Raw genomic sequence first — 14,712 nt, forward strand, 5'->3', positions numbered from 1 at the left:
GTGGCTAGGGTTCCCACATGTTATAAAAAAAATAAAAAGATATTGGTGGTCAGGGCCCCCCATAAAAAAAACATTTGTGGCCAGGGCTCTCCCATTAAAAAATAATGGTGGCTAAGACCCCACATGAGAAAATAAATTGGTGGCCAGGCCCCCCCCCCCACATTATAAGAAAATTGGTGGCCAGGGCCCCTTAAACGTCCAAGCCTTCCCGAAGTCAGCAGCTCTCAGAAAGATGGGGGGCCCAGCTAATCAAGTAAGTGTGGCATGGCTGGGGTCCCCCTTACTCTCGGGGCCCCCTACAACTCTCCCCCCTGTCCCCCCCTGATGGCTGCCCTGCTGAGTATAGAATATAGTGTGTGGTCAACTGTGTCAAAGGCTGCAGAGAGATCTAGAAGGATTAGAATGGAATAATGACCTTTAGACTTTGCCAGTAGAAGATCATTGGTTACTTTGGTGAGTGCAGTTTCAGTCGAGTGTGATGGGCGGAAGCCAGATTGCAAGGGGTCGAGGAGGGAGTTGTGAGTGAGATGCTGGATCAGGCGTTTGTAAACAAGCCATTCTAGTAATTTGGATGCGAATGGAAGAAGGGGAAGTTTAGTTAGTTTGGTTAGTTTGCCCTTTAAGCTGTGAATCTCAGTTCCCCCAAGAGACTTGTTTTTCTTATTAGTTACAATTGTATCTCAGTGCAGGGGCTGAGTATTCTGTCCTCTCTGTCAAAAGCCTCTTATTTAATCAACTGTCAGAAACTTTCATTAGTTACAATTGTATCTCAGTGGCTGAGTATCCTGGAAATGAAGAGAACTTGGTGGTTTTCTCTCCCCATGGTTTATGGGGGTTTATGTAAGAGATGGGAAAGTTGAAGGTTCCTGGGTATAAATTGACACATGACAATGTGATAGGTTGATAGCTCTAGTGAGGGAAGTGCTTGGTTCTTCCTATACTTTTTCAAGTAATTGGTCATTATCTAATAGACAAAGGGCAATGTTGTTAACAGCCTTTGTTTGACATGGATTGGAAAGTCCTCTTCTGATGCGTCAATTTGACTAATATGGAAATAAAGAGGACTTGGTAGGTTTAATTTTCCTATGGTTTATGGGGGAAGGTTGAAAGGCCAAGTAATGTAAGAGAAGGTTTATTTTTGAAGGTTGCTGGGTATAGATTGATACATGACAATGTGATGGACTGATAGATATATTGATGTAAGTGTTTGGTTCTTCCTATACTTTTCATGTAAGTGGGCAATCTCTAATAGTCAAATAGGCAAGGCAAAGGGTTATGTTGTTGACAGCCTTTGTTTGACATGGATTGGAAAGTCCTCTTGTTATTGGTCAATTTGACTAATATGGAAATGAAGAGGATTTGGTTTGTCTTCTCTTCCTATGGTTTATGGGAGAAAGTTGAAAGGCCAAGTAATATAAGAGATGGGAAAGTTACCCTACCAGTGGGACACCTGGAAAAAAATCAGTGGGCCCTGGCTATCATGGGCCCCACCAACCCAGACCCTCCCCCTTCACAGCAAATCATCTTCCTGCCTCTGGTCACGGGAAAAACACAATATGTGCACACGTGCAAGATTGGGCTAAATTAGGGTTGTGGCAGGGGCCATGAGGGTGCCCTGAAACATCAGCCCCAGTGGGCCCCGGTCCAACCCTGTATGCGTTATCTGGCCCCTTTGGTTATTATAAGGAATAAATATTCTTACTTACAGTAGTGTAACTAGATGTTACTGGGCCCCCCATCAAATTAATTTTAGGGCCCCCAACATATCTTTTTTTTACCAATATATGTTGAAATTGGTCATTAATTATGGCCTCATGGGGCCCCTATACCGCGTGGGCCCTCCTGCAGCTGCAGGGTCTGCTTCCTCTGTAGTTACACCCCTGATTACTTACAGTGTCCTGTTACTGATGATTTTGCTACAGAATCTCTTCTCAGATTTCTTTTTATTCCCTGGAAAAATGTTACAACAAATGAAAAATTTTGACAGTTTTACAGCAACTCTTAGTTTTTGTTCACATTCAGTCAGAAACAATTTGCATTTCTGCAAATCATTTATTATTTATTCCACTTCTCGGGATTTTCCAGTTCATATTAAAATATTTCCTTTAATGTGCCACAAAGTCTGTTTCTCACCCAGAGATACTGGTTCTGGGGTTGGGTTGTTATTGGGGTTCCCAGCTTTTGGCTGTTTGAGGAATAATTACTGTATTTCTCAGTTCAGAGTCTTTTCCCCTCAAATTTACGGCCTTTTTAGAAACAACAATGTCCCCTTTGCTTCCCCTTGGCCCCATAGGAGGTTCTGCTTTAGGGTTTGTGGCGCAATATTTCTCTGCAGGGACTTCCTTTTTTGAGTCCGTAATGATCTGAAAGAGACAAGTTTAATATTAAAGGAAAAAGCTTCTTTTCTCTATTCATATTACTAATAATCTGGGATACCCTGATAACTCATTTGGGACTACTCTTGAGTCATTTGAATGGGGTTCCCCTGTTTCCTAAGGAGGGCATAGTACAAAAACAAGGTCCCTGCCTCATTTGGAACATGGATCCAGATGGTACAGAACCCTAGTACTTCCTTGGATAGATATAAAAATATAAATAAGGGGTGTGCATTGGTTTAATGGACTAATGTGCTGCTGTTACAGACCCAGCAAGCAGAACCTTGTGAGAATGGGGCTCTTCCAATGGCTGCTCCCAACTGGTGCCACTGACATGAATTAGGAAACATTTTGTTTAGGTTTCTAATTTTATTCCTAAGCAGGAAAACATCAGAGCAGCCTCTTTCTTTCTCCTGACAACTTCCTTGACTACTTGCTGGTCAGACTGGTGGGAAACTGACCAGCAGGTGGCGCTGTAACAAAATGAATTCATATCATCATCATTTATTTATATAGCACTGTTAAGATACGCAGTCCTGTTAATTCATATTAACAGTACATCTATCCTTTAATATGTTGAAATTAAAAATAAATAAATGTACATTGCAAAAGTGCTTAGAATAGCCCCTTATTAATTTTCTTCATTTCACCATTACATACTGTGCATTCTAATTCCTGCACAGACAGTATAGATAATAGATAAATGACTCTTACAGTTCAGTCTCAGTCGCACCAACACAATAAAGAAAATGAGGAGAGTGACTGTCAGACCAAAAACAATGCAGGCAGTCTTCTTGGTCCATGGTACTGGAGATGGTACTGGTGATAGTATTGGAGATGGTACTGGAGATGGTACTGGTGATAGTATTGGAGATGGTACTGGAGATGGTATTGGAGATGGTACTGGAGATGGTACTGGAGATGGTACTGGTGATAGTATTGGAGATGGTACTGGAGATGGTACCAGAGATAGTACTGGAGATGGTACTGGAGATGGTTCTACAGATAGTACTGGAGATGGTACTGGAGATGGTCCTACAGATAGTACTGGAGATGGTACTGGAGATGGTCCTACAGATAGTACTGGAGATGGTACTGGAGATGGTACTGGAGATGGTACTGGAGATGGTACTGGAGATGGTCCTGTAGATAGTACTGGAGATGGTACTGGAGATGGTACTGGAAATGGTACTGGAGATGGTCCTGGAGATGGTACTGGAAATGGTACTGGAGATGGTCCTGGAGATGGTACTAGACATGGTACTGGAGATAGTACAGCAGATGGTACCAGAGATGGTTCTGAAGACAGAGAAGAGACAAAACAGGCAATGATGTATTTTGCAGAAAGTAAGCTCCTACCCACAAATTATCCCACTTTAAATCAGTTATGACCTGTAGGTCCCACAAGTACAAGACTGAGTAGAACTTGTTACACAGGTGGGCGCAACAGCCCAAATGTAAGTGTTAGTCTGTCCCATAACAGTAAAAGATCTGCTTAGAAATGAGGTTCCTAAACTGCCTCATCCCAAAGTTTCTGCCTCTTTTTACTTAAACCATAAAACAAATTTGCGGTTTTTATGTGAAAATTAGGGTCTGTATTCATGTACATTTGAGTTCAGTTTGGTTCCGTTTTGAAAAAATGCACAGAATGACTTTTCATAGAAATTACAATAAATTCTGATATTTTGGGGTTGTTTCTCTGAAGAAATGGAGCGCCTGAGGGTTCATGATTAACTCTTTTTTTGCAAGGATTGTTACTTGGTAATAAATTAGAGATGGGATGTATAGGGACATGATAGTTATGTATAAGGATCCTAGTGAATTCTCTTCCATTCCCTTTATCAGCTTAGTGGCTCTTCTTTGTACTTTCTCTATTTCATTACTGCCCCCCTTATATATTTATATATAGTGATCATATCCCCCTTATATATTTATATATAGTGATCATATCCCCCTTATATATTTATATATAGTGATCATATCCCCCTTATATATTTATATATAGTGATCATATCCCCCTTATATATTTATATATAGTGATCATATCCCTTATATATTTATATATAGTGATCATATCCCCTTATATATTTATATATAGTGATCATATCCCCCTTATATATTTATATATAGTGATCATATCCCCCTTATATATTTATATATAGTGATCATATCCCCTTATATATTTATATATAGTGATCATATCCTCCTTATATATTTATATATAGTGATCATATCCCCCTTATATATTTATATATAGTGATCATATCCCCTTATATATTTATATATAGTGATCATATTCCCTTATATATTTATATATAGTGATCATATCCCCCTTATATATTTATATATAGTGATCATATCCCCTTATATATTTATATATAGTGATCATATTCCCTTATATATTTATATATAGTGATCATATCCCCTTATATATTTATATATAGTGATCATATCCCCTTATATATTTATATATAGTGATCATATTCCCTTATATATTTATATATAGTGATCATATCCCCCTTATATATTTATATATAGTGATCATATCCCCTTATATATTTATATATAGTGATCATATCCCCTTATATATTTATATATAGTGATCATATCCCCTTATATATTTATATATAGTGATCATATCCCCTTATATATTTATACATAGTTATCATATCCCCCCTTAAGCGCCTCTTCTCCAGAGTGAACATCCCCAATTTGGCCAGTCTTTCCTCATAGCTAAGATTTTCCCTTTACCAGCTTAGTTGCCCTTCTCTGTCCCCTCTCTAATACAATAATGTCCTGTTTGAGTGATGGAGACCAAAACTGTAGGGCATATTCTAGATGGGGCCTTACCAGTGCTCTATACAGTGGGACCCCCTCCTCCCGTGACTCTCTGCCCCATTTAATACAAGTCAAGACCTTATTTGCCCTTGATGCTGCTGACTGGCATTACTTGCTACAGACAAGTTTATTATCTACAAGGACTCCAAGCTCCGTCTCCATTATGGATTTGCCTAGTGCAGTCCCATTAAGGGTATAAGTGGATATTGTTACATTGTGTTACACAGAGTGAATCGTGGGATGTGTCACTGGGGTTTCTATAGATTTAGTGGAAGGAGAGAGATATCAGTTGAGTGGTGTCCATGTTGGTTATTAGGGATGAGAGGACATGAGTCGAGAGGCTGCTGGTGAATTTAGTGGAAGGGATAAATGTGATAAAGTTGTAGCTATGGGTCTGAGCTGATGTACATTAAGGGGCACATTTACTTTGCTCGAGTGAAGGAATAGAATAAAAAAAACTTTGAATGTTTTTTTTGGCTACTTCGAACATCGAATTGGCTACTTTGACTACGACTTCGACTTCGAATCGAATGATTCAAACTAAAAATCGTTCGAATATTCAACCATTCGATAGTCGAAGTACTGTCTCTTTAAAAAAAAAACGTCGACCCCCTACTTCACCACCTAAAACCTACCGAACCTCAAAGTTAGGCTATGGGTAAGGTCCCCATAGGCTTTCTAAGGTTTTTTTGGTCGTAGAAAAATCGTTCGATCGATTAAAATCCTTCAAATGGTTCGAATTGTTCGGATTTTTCGTTCAATCGTACTAATTGCAGAAAATCCTTCGACTTCGATATTCAAAGTCGAAGGATTTGCCTTCGGCAGTCGAATATCGAGGGTTAATTAACCCTCGATATTCGACCATATTTAAATCTGCCCCTAAGTGTGAGTGGATTTCCATTAAGGCTGGAGGAGGATAAGTCCAAGTCTAACTGACAATAATTAGGGGCAGATTCACTAAGCTCGAGTGAAGGAATCGAATGAAAAATACTTCGAATTTCGAAGTATTTTTTGGGTACTTCGACCATCGAATGGGCTACTTCGACCTTCGACTACAACCTTCGACTTCGATTCGAACGTTTCGAACGAAAAATCGTTCGACTATTCGACCATTCGATAGTCGAAGTACTTTCCCTTTAAAAAAAAACTTCGACCCCCTAGTTCGGCAGATAAAACCTACCGAAGTCAATGTTAGCCTATGGGGAAGGTCCACATAGGCTTGCTAAACTTTTTTTGATCGAAGGATTTTCCTTCGATTCTTGGATTAAAATCCTTCAAATCGTTCGATTCGAAGGATTTAATCGTTCGATCGAACGAAAAATACTTCGATCGATCGAACGAACGTTTAGCACTAAATCCTTCGACTTCGATATTCGAAGTCGAAGGATTTCAATTCGAGGGTCGAATTTCGAAGTATTTTTTACTTCGAAATTCGACCCTTAGTGAATCTGCCCCTAAAAGAACAAGAAGAAGCTTCACTGATTGTTTTTCCCTTCAAGTTGTAAGTCCCGGTCCTGCCACAAGAGGATTGGTTGGACTTAGAGGAAGAAATGAGACACTTCCTGGAGACTAACCAATCCCCTATTAACACTTTACACTGTGAAGGGAAAAAGCACAAGTAGTTCCTGTTCCCAAGTTATTTGCAGCAGGACAAGGATCCTGGATGTTTCATTCCCACTAGAGCAGAAATATAGACGATGAGGAGGCACCAAACATATAAGAGAGCAGAATAAGGGAAAATGTAAATATCTCTGTTGTTGTTTATCTGCAGGCGCATGTTTTAACTGAAGCAAAAATGGTGCAACTATGTGCAATAAATTCATTACAGGGAACTACTTATTGTGTATATTCCCCTGTGTATTAAACAATGTCTTGTGTATAATGTCCCCCGCCTTTCACTGCTTATTATTAGTATTATTATGATGATGATGGTTATTATTATTATTCTTATTATTATCATTTTTGTATTATTATTATTATTATTATTATTATTGGTATTATTACTGTTGTTATAATTTTTATTATTATTAACATTATTGTTGTTATTATTTTATTATTATTAACATAATTTTATTATTATTATTGGTATTATTATTGTTGTTTTTATTATTATTATTATCATTATTTTATTATTATTGGTATTATTATTGTTGCTATTATTTTTATTATTATTATCATTATTTTATTATTATTATTGGTATTATTAGGGGCAGATTCACTAAGGGTCGAATTTCGAAGTAAAAAATACTTCGAAATTCGACCCTCGAATTGAAATCCTTCGACTTCGAATATCGAAGTCGAAGGATTTAGCGCTAAACATTCGTTTGATCGATCGAAGGATTTTTCGTTCGATCGGACGATTAAATCCTTCGAACCGAACGATTCGAAGGATTTTAATCCAACGATCGAAGGAAAATCCTTCGATCAAAAAAAGTTTAGCAAGCCTATGGGGACCTTCCCCATAGGCTAACATTGACTTCGGTAGGTTTTATCTGCCGAAGTAGGGGGTCGAATTTTTTTTTAAAGGGAAAGTACTTCGACTATCGAATGGTCGAATAGTCGAACGATTTTTCGTTCGAATCGAAGTCGAAGGTCGAAGGTCGAAGTAGCCCATTTGATGGTCGAAGTACCCAAAAAATACTTCGAAATTCGAAGTATTTTTTTTCATTCGAATCCTTCACTCGAGCTTAGTGAATCGGCCCCTTAGTGTTGTTATTGTTTTTATTATTATTAACATTATTTTATTATTATTGGTATTATTATTATTGGTATTATTATTATTATTATTATTTTTATTATTATTATTATCATTATTATTATCATTATTATTATCATTATTATTATTATTGTTGTTATGTGCCTGTGTTTTGCGTTTCTTCAGTCAGCAGCTGCTGCTTGTGGTGCCAGTGTATCCAGTGATTTTTGTTGAATAATGTGTGTAACCCCTTTTTGGCTCCTTTGCTAAGTGAAACGTACTGGGAAAACTCCTCTCTGGCAGTGCCTCCACCTAATGGGATCCGGGAATACACCTGCGGTGGCCCCATAAGTACGGTGTAACAAATAACTTTATACAAGATAAATGCAGATTTAAAGGGTAAGTAGCACGATCACATTACAATTATGCATTTACATAGCATAACGCACTACCCTGGGACTCCTGCGCCAGTCCCATCCTGGTAATTCCAGTCCCACACTACTCCATTGGAAGAATCAGAGTCTCAGTCCCTTATCCCCAATGAGTAGTGATGGTCGAATTTGCGCGATTCGCTGCCGGTGAATAAATTCGTGAAACGTCAGCGAAAATTCGCTGGAGAAAATTCCCCTGCACTGTTTTGCGAATTCTTTGCGGTTTCGCGAATCCTCTCTTTTTCTATACTATGAAACCCATAACAAGCATGGACATTTTAAGTAGAAGGACAAGCTTACCACTTTCCATAATGGGTCGAGAGGGGTGCTCATGCCTCAAACCCTCAGCAAAGGGGAGCTACATACAAACATCTTGAATAAAGAGTTGGCACCATTCCGGAACACCAAAAAAGCTGATTAAGTTAGTCAAATCCAGGAGTCCAACATTTTTTATGAAGTAATACAAAAATCTTTATTTACATCATGTATCAAAAATAAAATGTATAAAAATAGGGGTGTGGAAGCACTCTAAAGGCTAAGTAATAGTATATTTAAGTATAATGGAAGTGCTAGTTTTAATGCACATTCCCTGGGCCCCTGTCTCAAAAGTAAGTTTACAAAACAGGGGTTTTTAGTTACAAAGTTATGATCATAAAGTTGAAAAGCCACCATACCACGTCAAGGTAAACCCCACATGGCGGTCCCTAACTTGTTTGCCTTTCGGCCATAGTATAAAAAGTCTTACTGCATAGTAGCATTCAGTGTAATCAGTGTCTGTTGAACCTTGGTTTCAGTGAGAAGGATCTACCCTCCCCCGCCAGTGTGCGGCTTTTAAGGGAGAGGCATTGTCCAACCAACGCCCATTTTTAAAAGTATAGGGCCCCATTAGTTTAAGGGGGGGTATGGAGTGCTATTAAAAACCACATGAAGCTCAGCCACAGCTTCTGGCAACAATACAATGTATAAAAATAGGGGTGTGGAAGCACTCTAAAGGCTAAGTAATAGTATATTTAAGTATAAAGGACGCCAGTATGCCTCTCCCTTAAAAGCCGCATACTGGCGGGGGAGGATAGATCCTTTTCACTGAAACCAAGGTTCAACAGACACTGATTACACTGAATGCTACTATGCAGTAAGACTTTTTATACTATGGCCGAAAGGCAAACAAGTTAGGGACCGCCATGTGGGGTTTACCTTGACGTGGTATGGTGGCTTTTCAACTTTATGATCATAACTTTGTAACTAAAAACCCCTGTTTTGTAAACTTACTTTTGAGACAGGGGCCCAGGGAATGTGCATTAAAACTAGCACTTCCTTTATACTTAAATATACTATTACTTAGCCTTTAGAGTGCTTCCACACCCCTATTTTTATACATTGTATCAAAAATAAAAGTCTGACGCGTTTCGTGTCCCCACTGGACACTTAATCATAGGCTGTGCTATTGTATTGTATTACTTCATAAAACATTTTTGGACTCCTGGATTCTACTACCTTGATCAACTTTTTTGGTGTTCTGGAATGGTGCCAGCTCGTTATTCAAGATGTTTGCATGGCTCTCTTTTTTTTACCCTCCCCTGGCATCACTCACCCTGGGGATTCCCTCAGACTGGTAGGCTCACCCAGAGCTGGAGCAGCATCCACAGCGATGAATCCATTCCATGAATATATACAGCTTGTGTTATCGCCAGACATAGCTCCCAGCACTGTCTATAGCGCGAGCCCGTAAGATTTCCATTGCTGAACTACAACTCTCAACACTCTCCATAGTGTGAGCACACAAACCAGCATTTCCAAACTCGAAATCTGCATGGTTGAGCTTCCAGGCATTGGAGGATCCTACCTCACCCTTGGCATGCCTATCGAACTTCACTTTAGCCTACATTTTGCCGGTTTAGATTCACTTTCTCCTCAGTGAAATAACAGTCAGCAGTAAGACCAAATCTTAATGAATAATGACTGCCTGAGCACATGGCTCTCCCTTTTATAGTAAAGTGGTGCAGCAGCGACACCTTGTGGTATCCTCCGGTATCTGCCATGCTGCACTAGCACAAGAGCTCTGGCCCCTGGTCCAGCCCCTGGAAAACCCCATAGCTCAGCCAACAGGGGATTTTCAGACATGTGGCTCTGTAGGGAATTAACCCTACAGGTCCCTACATGTGCTAGAAATTGGCTCATTACTATTACTGGCTACTAGCAGAGGCTCATCATAAAAACTAAAACAGCTTGAAGTTGTCACTCACCTAACTTCCACACATATTATATTCTAGGGCATTCACTCTCAGGGACCTAACTGCCAGCTCAGGAATGGCTCTTTCTTCTATGACATGTCCTGTGTATAAGAGAGAGCTATGCTCAAAGTGTCTGGGTAAGTAAGAGTTTAAGTAGCCTCCCCAAACACAAAAAACACCCTCTGCCCATGACATTAAGGGTAAAGTGCACTACCCCAAAAGCAGATCTGAGCAAGATTTGTCATTTATTTTTTATTGATAAGTGAAGAGGAAACAACTGAAACATTTCCAATTCCTTTTTGTACAAATGAATCACCAAGTGGTTTCTCTTGTGTCTTTCCCCTGCTGGGATGTGAGTGTGTGCGGTTGGACTGGGGTGAGACTCTTGTGACCACACAAATAACTTCTATATCTGGATGGAAATGTACAAGATCACAGGTATTTGTATCAGTGAAAGCATGAATGCAGATTAGACATACAGTATCTTTATATTAGTGATGTGCGGGCCGGCCTGATACCCACGGGAGCCACGGGTCGGGCAGGTCTGGGCCGACCTCTCAATTTCTTTTGCAGGTGGTGGACAGGTCCGGGTAGAGCTCCCCAACAGCCACCTTACCCTGCCAGCTTCTGACTTCCGGCTTTCTTTTTTATAGTCGCCTGCCTGCTCACCCCTCCCCTTTTGTGACATCATTGGAGGGGCGGGGAGGGGCGGGGAGGCACGTTTCTATTGATGGAAGAAGGAAATCCGATGGGTTCGGGTGGAGGGAGGGTTAGGGTCAGGTGTGGGGTGGGGGCGGGTCTCTCTTGTTTCCCCCCAGACATCAGTACAGATAATGGCAAGGTTTGAATTCCAGTTGAAAACTGTTCTTCCTAGACCCAATCTGTCAGTTTGCACAGGATTTTGCTCCCCCCAACCATGACTTGTTCACCCTCATCAGCAGTCTCCCAGAACTCCCAGTCTCTCCCAGTACTTGCAGAATGGTTCAACCCTAAAGTCTCTTGACCACTTCTCATTCTCCAACTCTCCCTTCTTTCCCTCTCTGTCTACTGTCGCCTGGGACAGTCGCTATCGAAAATTTGCCAGAAATCACATCCGTAGGGACATCGCCAATTCACTAACAGGTGTAGAGGACAAGTCGCTAGTGATGAGACTGTTGCTAGCGTTCCTTCGCTCTCTATCGCCAGACGACTTTCCACTCTGTCGAATGGTCGTTACTCTGCAAATTCACTAAAGTGCGAATCTTACTGAACGTTACCTGTTTTACCAGAGTTTACGTCTCCACCTCAGACCAGGCGACTGATAAAATGAAACTACATCTTCCTCAATCTTATGTCAGTGACATCATATCCTATATGTCGAAAACGCATTAAATTTGAGGGGCATGCCACATTTATATAAGGGTGGGCTCATGTCTAGGACATTAAAAGGATCTCTTCTGTCTTTATTAATGTTCATTAGACATTTGTTTTAAAAAAAAGCATTTGCAGCAACACTACTAATAAAGATGTCCATACGTAAGAGTGCAAGCGAAGTTTTGTTGAGGAGAAATGAACAATAGTGAAAATTTGCTATGAAATGCTCGTTCTGCTGCTGTAATGCTAGTGAAAATGTGGTAACGAATTTGTGCCTGGTCGAGTGTGGCGAGGCGGTCACTGGTGAAAATTCACCATTAGAGAATTTGCCCCATTGTATTAATAACACGGGCACTAGATGTCTACCAGGTGCCATGTATTTAAATCTGGCCAAAGCCATGGATGGATCAACCCAAAACAAAAGGTGTAGGATAGAATCAGAAGAACACAAGGCATGTGCTGGGCTTATTGTGAGTAGCGCGTCCATATCAACTGCAATTCCCATTCAACTGAGAATAACAATACTGTGCCAGATACATTAGATAACAGAGGCAATAACCCAGCAGATTTAATAGTAACAATTATTAACTACCCACAAAGGACACAGGTAACCCAGCAGATATATAGTAATAAAACTGGAAATAACCCAGGAGTACTGATGGGCGAATTTGTCCCATTTCGCTTCGCGAAAAATTTGCAAAACTCAAATTTTGACGCAGGCGAATTTTCGCAGCAGTTATAGCTACAGACGTAATAATTGCAATAACCCAGGAGACATCAGTCATCAAGAAGATATTTGGCAATAACCTAGCAGAGAAATGTTTCAGCTGTTTGGATTCTGTAAGATTCATACAAACACATTAAAGACCCCTGAAAACGTATTTACCTGACTGTCTGGAAGGGGTAAGAGGGATCATGTCACAGGGTGGAATCTCGACTATCCTGGGAGTATCAGGTCCGTCCATATCTCAGCTCTGATCTCTGTAACAAACTGTCTCTTTAGATACACGTTGCCCACTGGCTCTATCTCCACGGAAGTGGCCATTACTCACAGCTTTGTGTGGTTTTCCTGTGTATCAGCCACATTGTGTTCTACTGATAATGTTCCTTCTCTTTGCACAAATTAAAGTTCTATCTAGCACTGGCATTGCTGGACATTAATACACACAGGTCCATTTCTGGGGCTTCTTGGAATAAAATGTGCATTCTCCTACGTTGGGCTGCATGCAAGGCCGGATTTAAATTGGGGGCGCCCCTAGGCCCACTGCCGTTCGTCACCCTTGTGCCCTTCCCTTTATTCGTGCAAATTTTCATCATCTGGCCCAGAGCAATGGGGATTGGCACATGGGAAATTTACCCCTAGTCTGGCCAATCTTACACTTGCTCACTTCTTGTCTGGTCAGTCCTACACTCACTCACCCCTAGTCTGGTCAGTCTTACACTCACTCACCCCTAGTCTGGTCAGTCAGTCCTACACTCACTCACCCCTAGTCTGGTCAGTCCTACACTCACTCACCCCTAGTCTGGTCAGTCCTACACTCACTCACCCCTAGTCTGGTCAGTCCTACACTCACTCACCCCTAGTCTGGTCAGTCTTACACTCACTCACCCCTAGTCTGGTCAGTCTTACACTCACTCACCCCTAGTCTGGTCAGTCCTACACTCACTCACCCCTAGTCTGGTCAGTCCTACACTCACTCACCCCTAGTCTGGTCAGTCCTACACTCACTCACCCCTAGTCTGGTCAGTCTTACACTCACTCACCCCTAGTCTGGTCAGTCCTACACTCACTCACCCCTAGTCTGGTCAGTCTTACACTCACTCACCCCTAGTCTGGTCAGTCTTACACTCACTCACCCCTAGTCTGGTCAGTCCTACACTCACTCACCCCTAGTCTGGTCAGTCTTACACTCACTTACCCCTGGTCTGGTCAGTCCTACACTCACTCACCCCTAGTCTGGTCAGTCCTACACTCACTCACCCCTAGTCTGGTCAGTCCTACACTCACTCACCCCTAGTCTGGTCAGTCCTACACTCACTCACCCCTAGTCTGGTCAGTCTTACACTCACTCACCCCTAGTCTGGTCAGTCCTACACTCACTCACCCCTAGTCTGGTCAGTCCTACACTCACTCACCCCTAGTCTGGTCAGTCCTACACTCACTCACCCCTAGTCTGGTCAGTCCTACACTCACTCACCCCTAGTCTGGTCAGTCCTACACTCACTCACCCCTAGTCTGGTCAGTCTTACACTCACTCACCCCTAGTCTGGTCAGTCTTACACTCACTCACCCCTAGTCTGGTCAGTCTTACACTCACTTACCCCTGGTATGGTCAGTCTTACACTCACTTACCCTTAGTCTGGTCAGTCTTACATTCACTCACCCCTGGTCTGGCCATTCCTACACGCACTCACCTAGTTCCACACTGACTTAAACCTGATTCATAATGAATTCTACTATTTGATTATACAATTTTCAAGTTTTAGCTTCAACTTGTTTGCTTTCAAGGTTAAAACTCCCAAAGGGTTGCTCTTTTCATTGGCCACCATTAAGATCACCTGAGTGTAGATGGAAAGGCTGGGAGCTACAACATGGAGCCACCGCTATGGTATAAACTAAAGGAAAAAAGTTTTGCTATGTTTTACCGGCAACTTGCTTTCAATGTCAATGCATAAAATGTCTTAATATCCTTAATATATTGATAATTGGTGAGGACCACTTGTATTTGTCTATGTGAATTTTGTGGTCACTAGGGCTGCCAACTAAAACAACCAAGCAATAGGGCGGG

General features: G+C 41.1%; 1 protein-coding gene across 2 annotated transcripts; it reads right to left on the reverse strand.

Annotated features, from left to right (window-relative positions):
* Positions 1-1,933: 1,933 nt before the first annotated feature.
* LOC121399560 (tetra-peptide repeat homeobox protein 1-like) lies at positions 1,934-12,994 on the reverse strand. 2 transcript variants are annotated; one of them, XM_041580714.1, is made up of 3 exons: positions 12,810-12,994; positions 3,090-3,674; positions 1,934-2,363 (listed from the first exon to the last, which is right to left on the reverse strand). In XM_041580714.1, exons 1-3 carry the CDS (start codon positions 12,886-12,888, stop codon positions 2,305-2,307), a joined length of 723 nt encoding a protein of 240 aa, XP_041436648.1. In that variant the 5' UTR covers positions 12,889-12,994; the 3' UTR covers positions 1,934-2,304. The 2 variants fall into 2 exon arrangements, 1 of the variants encoding a protein (XP_041436648.1); XR_005965134.1 differs by lacking the exons at positions 1,934-2,363; positions 12,810-12,994 and adding an exon at positions 9,931-10,277 and having other exon boundaries at positions 3,537-3,674.
* Positions 12,995-14,712: the final 1,718 nt, after the last annotated feature.

This window comes from Xenopus laevis, chromosome 1S, assembly GCF_017654675.1.
Source record: "Xenopus laevis strain J_2021 chromosome 1S, Xenopus_laevis_v10.1, whole genome shotgun sequence".
Taxonomy (NCBI): Eukaryota; Metazoa; Chordata; class Amphibia; order Anura; family Pipidae; genus Xenopus; species Xenopus laevis.

Coding starts and splice junctions, on each gene's coding strand:
- LOC121399560 (XM_041580714.1), bottom strand. CDS start 12,888: ATGGACGGACCTGATACTCCCAGGATAGTCGAGATTCCACCCTGTGAC. Junction 3,675..12,809: donor TACCCCTTCCAGACAGTCAG/GTAAATACGTTT, acceptor CTCTGTCTTCAG/AACCATCTCTGGTACCATCT. Junction 2,364..3,089: donor GGTGCGACTGAGACTGAACT/GTAAGAGTCATT, acceptor TGTCTCTTTCAG/ATCATTACGGACTCAAAAAA.